An 8695-nucleotide genomic window follows, 5' to 3' on the forward strand; every position below is an offset into this window, starting at 1 on the left:
TGGCTGAGTGGTGCGACAGAAACAACCTGCTGCTTAACACCGAGAAGACCAAGGAGCTCATCGTGGACTACAGGAGGAATGCTGACCCACATCCACCCATCCACATTAAGGGGACGGCTGTGGAGCGTGTGAGCAGCTTCAAGTTCCTGGGAGTCCACATCTCCGAGGATCTCACCTGGACGACCAACTGCTACAAGCTGGTCAAGAAGGCTCACCAGCGCCTCTTCTTCTTGAGGACTCTGAGGAAGAACCACCTGTCCTCAGACATCCTGGTGAACTTCTATCGCTGCACCATCGAGAGCATCCTGACCAACTGTATAACAGTCTGGTACGGGAACTGCTCTGCCTCGGACCGGAAGGCGTTGCAGAGGGTCGTGAAAACTGCCCAGCGCATCGCCGGAGCACCACTTCCTGCCATAAAAGACATCTACAGGAAGCGGTGTCTGAAAAGGGCTGGGAAAATCATCAAAGACCCCAGTCACCCATCACATGGACTCTTCACCCTCCTGCCCTCTGGGAGGCGCCACAGGAGCCTCCGGACTAAGACCACCAGGTACCGGAACAGCTTCTTCCCCACAGCTGTCAGACTCCTGAACTCTGCCTCCTGACATCTGACCCACGTTAAACTCATGGACTGAACATACACACACCCACAATGGACAACTGTACCCTCAAACACAATAATAACATGGACTGAACCACCACTCACAACCACTAGCACTTTATATAGCCTCTGTAGAAACTATCTACACCCTCACTTATCTTAACTGCACTACTGTATAGCTCTGTGTAAATAATCATTCTGTACATTCGATAATCTTTAATCCTACAACTGTTTACAACTTGCATAGTTCCCATTTCTGTATAGCTGTATATCCCAGATTCTGTAAAGTTATTTCATATTCTGTATAGTTTTTCATATTTATGTCCTGTTCATATCCTGTACATAGCTTGTACTCACTATAGCCTGTACATACTTAGTTATAGAATATTCACAACATACTTCATACCGTGTACATTATAACATACCATAATAGACCCATTTCTGTAATATACTCACATATCTATATTATTGCTAATATATATTGTAATATATCTATATCACTAAAGCACTTCTGGATGGATGCAAACTGCATTTCGTTGCCCTGTACCTGTGCATGTGCAATGACAATAAAGTTGAATTCTAATTCTATTCTATTCTATCCTCTGCTCATGTTAGGGAGAGAGAGCGCTTAGGTGTTGCTGCCCTCTGCTGGATTGTGTATTGTATTCAACTATCTAAAAGCATTTTGATTGTAAAGGGTGTGAAGAGTAAAAACGGTGTCTACTGATGCTGAAACAGCTTCCTGCTATGAAAAGAGCAATTCAGTCTCCAGACGAGAAGATGTTTGACTCTCTGATCATGCAGTCACACTTTCCACCACGATCTTTACTAACCAGTCACCTCAATCATTAACCGACAATCACCAAGCTTACTGAAATCAAATTAAATTGATGAAATCAATAACTGAAATATCAATATAATTAATATTAATTTACTTTTATATTGTCTTTAAAAAAAAAAAGTCAGACCATCCTATCACAGATGTAATAAGAAAAGAATTTTCATGATCATTAAAAAATCTGGAGTTTGAAAATTTGAATGTTGCTTTGAATCAAACTCTCACCTAACGGAGGGGGGAGGGGCTTTATGGAAGACGCACACATGCTTTTTCTCTGAAAGTTTTCAGAGATATCGACTGCAGAGTGAAACTTTTATTGTGCTAACAAAGACTTTTTAATTCTGTGTTCAGAGGTCATATTATCCACAAACAAACAAAAAGTTTAAGTAAAAACTTTATTAATCCCACGGAGATGCCATGGAGCCAATCAGCACACGTCAGCTGATCGATTGAAACATTACTGATTCAGTAATTGTGTCATCACACAGTTTGTCCTATAGAGGGTGTCTGGGTTCTCTGTATGTGGAGGTTTTATATAAATATATATTAAAATATCTCAAAACTACAAAATAAAAGCTCTAAAGAAACCTGCCAGTCCTAAAATGAAGCTTCCTTCGTTCTCCTGAGCTTTAAAGTGAAAGACTGAATGTGCATTAAGAGTGGCGAGGTTGAGGCAGGAACCAACGCTTTGTTTTTTTTAAAGCGCAACCTTCATCTGTTCACAGCAAATGGCTCGGCTCCACGCTCATCCTCCCACATAATCCGCAGGAAGTCCATCAAACACATGAACGCCGCAACCTTGCGTCTTCAAAAAAATTTCATCTGGATCAAGTGTGATTTCATTCAAGATACATCTGGAGGAAATACAGGAGGCAGTGAAAGTCTGGCGTTTCCCAGCACCACCTGGACACAGCGTCGAGACGGGAAATGGTTAAACTGGGGTCTCTGTGAGGTCAAAGGTGAGAGGGTTCAGGATTGAACGACCTCCAGTTTGGCGTGTGACGGCGCTTCAATGATTTCTCCAACCTGGAAAAGATCCTGAAACACACACATACAAAAAAGCCTGTCATTCATTGACAGGTAGTGACGCCCCGTACTATCCATCTGTCTTAAATTTAAAGTTGTACTTTTTAAAAAAAAAAATCAATAATTTACATGAACAATTCACCAATGATTTTCAGAATAAAAGCATGATGGTTTAATGTCCCCAACACAAAAAAGTAATGTAAAAGTACTTTTCAGAGGTTTTTGTGATGCTGCGTTGCATCTTTTCTTTTCTATCATGTTTTTTTTATTTGAAAGTTTTAACTGATCGATATAAAACTGTCCTGATCAAATAATGAGAAATTCTGGTGTTATCACAGGAAACATTTTAGATCAAATAAACACTGAAGGTACTTTAAATAATAAAACAAAGTGATTTCCAGCTTCTCTAAAGTGAGAATTTGCTGCTTTTCGTCACTTTACAAGAAACTTTTTAAATAACTGATCGTTGAGCCCTTTATGGATGAACTGATAAGAGGAAGTCACAGATACCTTATCGTAGATGACTTTAACGATGAGCGAGCAGCTTGGACATGTTGCCACCTCCTCCCCGTTCTCCAGGTCCTCCTTCAAAATAAAAACAAATAAAATCTTCAGGTTTCTGTCAAGGTTTGAATGTTTTTGTGGTTTATTCCTCTCTCTTCCCCAATCAGTCCACGAGTGACATGTTTAGCCGCATGTTGTCCTTAAATTGCTATCGGAGTGGTGTCCAAAAAACAATGTGGGCTTCATAGATAACTGGGAAACTCTCTGAAGGAAACCTGGTCTTGTTAGGAGAGATGACATCCATCCCACTTTGGATGGAGAAGCTGTCATTTTGAGAATTCTGGCCAAATGTATTAATGTATTAATAAAAAGTTGCAGTCTGCAGCTTCTCTCCTCCTGTTACCTCCAAAAAACCCCATCTCAATAGAGACTGTGTCAGCTCCCAAACAAATGAAAAACAAACAAGAAACCAGCAACAAACACCTTAAACATAAAAAAAAAATCAGAAAGAAGGAACAGTACAGTATCCACATCTGAACCAAAGAGTAAAACAGTGAAATGTGGATTATTAAATATTAGGTCTCTCTCCTCCAAGTCTCTGTTAGTACATGACTTAATAATTGATCAACAAATCAATTTACTCTGCCTTACAGAAACCTGGTTGTAGCAGGATGATTATGTTAGTTTAAATGAATCAACACCCCCGAGTCACTCTAACTACCAGAAATCTCGAAGCACAGGCCGAGGGGGCGGTGTGGCAGCAATTTTTCACACCAGCCTATTAATCAACGAAAGACCAAGACAGACTTAATTCATTTGAAAGCCTGATGCTTAACATTGTCCACCCCAGCTGTGAAACTCAGAAACCAGTCTTACTTGTTATCATATATCGTCCACCTGGGCCTTACACAGAGTTTCTGTCTGATTTCTCAGACTTTTTATCTGATTTAGTTCTCAGCTCAGATAAAATAATTATTGTGGGTGATTTTAACATCCATGTAGATGCTAAGAATGACAGCCTCAACATGGCATTTAATCTGTTATTAGACTCAATTGGCTTCTCTCAAAATGTAAAAGAACCCACCCACCACTTTAATCACACTCTAGACCTTGTTTTAACATATGGCATAGAAACTGAACATTTAACAGTGTTTCCTGAAAACCCTCTCCTGTCTGATCATTTCCTGATTACATTTACAATAATTGATTAAACAGCAGTGGAGAGTAGACTTTATCACAGTAGATGTCTTTCTGAAAGCGCTGTAACTAAGTTTAAGAATATAATCCACCCACTGTTATCATCTTCAATGCCCTGTACCAGCACAGAGCAGAGCAGCTATCTGAATGCTACTCCAACAGAGCTCGAAGTGGCAAGACATTTCACCCGTTGCCTACTGGTGGTGGTCAGAGGGCCCGGTGGTGCCAGTATCCGGCAGCCTCGCCTCTGTCAGTGCACCCCAGGGTGGCTGTGGCTACAATGTAGCTTACCATCACCAGTGTGTGAATGTGTGTGTGAATGGGTGGATGACAGGTTGTGTAAAGTGCTTTGGGGTCCTTAGGGACTAGAAAAGTGCTATACAAATACAGGCCATTGTTAATAATTTTACCTCCTCACTATGTACGACTCCGGATACTGTAGCTACTGTGAAACATAAGGCATCAAACCCGAAGTACTTGACTCTGTGGTATAACTCTCAAACACGTAGCCTAAAGCAGATAACTCATAGGCTGGAGAGGAAATGGCATGTCACAATTTTAAAAGATCATCATTTAGCCTTTATAAAGCCTGTTGCTTTATAAGAAAGCCCTCCGCAAAGCCAGAACATCTTACTATTCATCACTGATTGAAGAAAATAAGAACAACCCTAGGTTTCTCTTCAGCACTGTAGCCAGGCTGATCTGAAATCTGTGCACCTGTCACATAAAAGAAATCATCAAGATTGTACGGTCACTCTTCTCCATCTACGACATGTTGCCATTCGTTTTCTGTCGCTTTTCTGGGGCTGGGTCTTGGGGGCAGCAGGCCTCTCTCAGCTATCTCCAGTAGTTCTGGGTTCTCCCAGTAGGTCGTGATCTTAACACCTCAGCTGCCTCCTTTTAATGTGCAGGAGTAACATCTTTACCTGACACCCTCAAACTGACTGGCCTTCTCACCCCATCTCTGAGGGAAAGGCCAGCCACCCTTTGGAGAAAACGCATTACCTGATCAAACAATTGCAGGATTAAAAGTACCACAGGCCACCCAACACAAATGCTGCCTGTAAGAATAAACTCTCCCCTGAGAGCACCGCAGCAAAGCCGCAAGGTCTGAGGAATTGAACAGAGTTCAGAGAGACAAAGTGTAGGGACAGTGTAAAAACTGCAAGACCTGACTGCAGTCGCAAGTAGGGCTGCCACAAACGATTATTTTGATAGTCGACTAGTCACCGATTATTTATGCGATTAGTCGACTAATCAGATCATCATCCACTGGACGTAAAACTACAGCTTATTGCACCAGCAGCATCTGCTCTTATATAACTATCATTAGCTTACAGCTTTAAGCTTTTAAGGTGCTAACTAAAAATAAAGACAAGATGATAGTTTATTCAATTTTAATGAAATTTGCAGATTGTTTCGGTAAAGTTTAATAAACTCCTTGCTATCTAAAATATAACAGGACACCGGAGTATATTCTCCAGCATCTCACACTTCTGATAATCAGCTGTCTGCTTGACGTTTATTCAGCTGTGTAAAAACTATAACTTTAATCTCAGCCAAACCGATTTACTCAGGAACAAATAAAATACAAAAAAAAAAAAAAAAAAAAAGCCAAACAACAACATTTTTAATTTATCTAAGTGACTCATATATATTTAACCTGAGTCGCGAAAGACGGCGGTGGGTTTGAAAACAATTTGCCGGGAGTCCGGTGTTCTCACGGCGCTAGTGACCTAGCCCCCGGCTAGCTATCGAGCTAGTGGGTAACAGACGTCTCCGAAAACGTCGGAGCGCTTTTGAAAATATGTGGTGTCCTGATAAACTGAGCCGATATTTGAGGTTTACACAGCTACATTCTCGCCTGAAAATATGTTAAACGTTTATTTTGTGACCCAGAAAGAATAATAAGAGTAATATTAAAACTAACTAGCTACCGCCATTGTTGGAAACTAAGCTGGGCCGCGCTATGAATTCTGGGACACAGCTGCTTCTTCTTCTTCGGGGTTTAACGGCAGCTGGCATCCTTGTACATGCTGTGCTGCCATCTTCTGTTTTAGTCCGTTATTACACTCTTAAATCCTGCTATTATTCCTGCGTCTTTTGCGATCTTACAAAGCTTCAAACGACACGTCGACTATTAAATCAGTCGTCGACGATTTTGATAGTCGACGTAATCGTGACTAGTCGACAAATCGTGGCAGCCCTAGTCGCAAGTTTGGGATGCTTCGTGAATTACAAAGAAAGAACTCGTCATGAAGTCGGACTTTCCTGGATGAACCTTTGGATGGTGCTGAGCAGGCAAACACTATCAAAACTGATAAAGTCTGAGTTTCTTCTTGCTTATTCTGAGTATCTGTTTCAGTTTTAGAGTGTTCAGGTATGCCAGATGCATCCATACATGCATTTCTTCCAAACTATGTTTCTTTGTTTTAATGTTTCAAAAAGAAAAGAAAAAGAAGATCATCTCCATCAGTATATGACATATCACTAAAAACACCCAAACTCCATTAGAAAAAGTCTAAATTTCCCTCCTGTACACCCGTGTATTCTACCTGCAAAGAAATTAAATATCCTTCAAATGTCAGATCTCAACACAGAAGAGCCAACTCTTAGTCACTGAAGGCAGAGACCCACAAATAAGCTGCAACTCACTGCAGTTTTAGGATTTCTTCAGCCTGCTAACATGAAGGAAGTCTTGATATGGTGAACTGTCATCTTGTTCCTGAATTTAAGAGAGCTAAAGTTCACTTCAGCTACAAGTTTCTACTATTTCAGAAAAAAAACTACTTAAAATACCGTCTTTTCTACCTTAAACCATGTAAAACAAAGTTTCATGATGTCACAAGAAATGACTGATAATTACTCAGTAGGCTTTGATTTGTTTGAACGTTTTTACTCTCTTAAATTTGAAGACTTTTAAATGGAGTTTGGTTCCGTTCACTGACGTAGTTTCACTGCTGAGAATAAAGTATGGTGCTGGTTTATTATTTTCTATTCTTGTGTTTTTCTTAATTTTTGCTGCTCTTAACTTTGTACTGTCCACTTTTTTGTCGTGACCAAACACATTTCCCACGTGTGGGACTAATAAAAGTTTATCTTAACACCAAACCAAACTTCAGTCAAATAATGAGAGATTTTACGTCCCACCTCTGTGGCAAATCCGAAAGGAAGGTTGAAATACTTCTTTAAAAAAAAAACGGACATATATCAACGTGCCATCAATAAATCCCTGCCGAATCCAGAAGAAGACTGTATCGATGATGAAGGGAGTGGGAAACTCTGTTATGTCCTCCGTGTAAATCACCCACTATATGAAGATGTAAAAACAGGAGATTTCAAACTGAAGTTTGGTTTGTAGCTGTTAGCCGTGAGCTGAACTTACTTTGGTGATGGCGAAGCGGTCTCCGCAGGGACACGGGAAGTAATACGTCTCCGTATCCTCGTCGTATTCAAAGTCCTCGATCTCCACTTCGTCGTGAAACACCGACATTTTCCCCTAAACACACGCAAAGTCCACACAGAACAGCACCAGATCCGCACCGGCAAAGCGTGCCTGCAGCGCGGTGTGATGACGTACACAACCTCTGACTCAACGCTGACGCAACTATCAAAACAATAACACAAACGTGGTCAATGTAAAATAAGGAAAAGTGAAAAATAAGAGCAGTAAAAGAACAATAGAATAAGTTATAGTGACAATATTGAGTTTTAAAGAGCTAGAAAATTTTTTGTGTTTTTGCCATTTTTAACTACGACTGTAGATTGTAGTTCCCACTTATGTCCACTATAAGGAGCCAATTTATCAGAAAACCCAGCTCATATAATTTCAACCGTTGTACCTTTATATTCATAATAAATACTAAATAAATACACATGTAAAGGATTAATAGATACAAGTCAACCACACATTTAATAATAATAATAACAATAATAACAACAATAGCAATGATAATAATAATAATAATAATAATAATAATAAGAAGAAGAAGAAGAAGAAGAAGAAGAAAACAAAGACATTTAGATGATGTTGAGGATCAGTTTTAAAGGGCAAATTCTCGAAACCTTTAGACTGTTTTTCAGTGGCATTTGCTGTTTTATGTGCTGGTGAGGCTCACCATTCAAAAATGTTTAAATTTGAGCCCAACAGAAACTCTGCTGACATGATTTCAGTGTGATTTAAGACCAAGGCTGAGATTGTCGAGGCTAGGCTGTATGGCGGGTCCAAACTCAGTTTTCATTGATGGTAATTCGCAACAAACAAAGAAAAACGCACACGGAGCAGAGCAGGAGAAAAACAAACACACAACCTGAAAATCAACAGAACAATGAGCAGCGTGACAGTGATGATGGATTGAAATGACCTGAAGATGATTTCATGAAAATGTTTTCATACTTTCTGGTGACACGGCTCGAGGTAGCAACACTGTCGACAAAAATAATTTCAATAAAGATTTCTTTATTAAAAAATGAAAATAAAAGCCAACAAATACAAATGAAACCTCTCATATCATCACTGAAATCTT

The 8695-nt window shown here is 39.9% G+C and overlaps 1 protein-coding gene across 1 annotated transcript; it reads right to left on the bottom strand.

Annotated features, from left to right (window-relative positions):
- Window positions 1–1823: 1823 nt before the first annotated feature.
- On the bottom strand, window positions 1824–7751 carry dph3 (diphthamide biosynthesis 3). The gene is made up of 3 exons (XM_085264055.1): window positions 7555–7751; window positions 2979–3053; window positions 1824–2480 (listed from the first exon to the last, which is right to left on the bottom strand). The coding sequence occupies exons 1-3, from the start codon at window positions 7660–7662 to the stop codon at window positions 2412–2414; spliced, it is 252 nt and encodes an 83-aa protein (XP_085120181.1). The 5' UTR covers window positions 7663–7751; the 3' UTR covers window positions 1824–2411.
- Window positions 7752–8695: the final 944 nt, after the last annotated feature.

This window comes from Mchenga conophoros, linkage group LG23 (genome assembly GCF_057382185.1).
Source record: "Mchenga conophoros isolate Kocher_MC1m ecotype Shallow Benthic linkage group LG23, M_conophoros_male_GT1.1, whole genome shotgun sequence".
Lineage (NCBI taxonomy): Eukaryota > Metazoa > Chordata > Actinopteri > Cichliformes > Cichlidae > Mchenga > Mchenga conophoros.

Bases quoted from the DNA above. Each gene is read 5' to 3' on its own strand.
- dph3 (XM_085264055.1), bottom strand. From the start codon at position 7,662: ATGTCGGTGTTTCACGACGAAGTGGAGATCGAGGACTTTGAATACGAC. The intron at 3,054-7,554 runs GTAAGTTCAGCT...TTTATTTTGAAG, and splicing joins ACCGCTTCGCCATCACCAAA to GAGGACCTGGAGAACGGGGA. The intron at 2,481-2,978 runs GTATCTGTGACT...TGTGTGTTTCAG, and splicing joins TTAAAGTCATCTACGATAAG to GATCTTTTCCAGGTTGGAGA.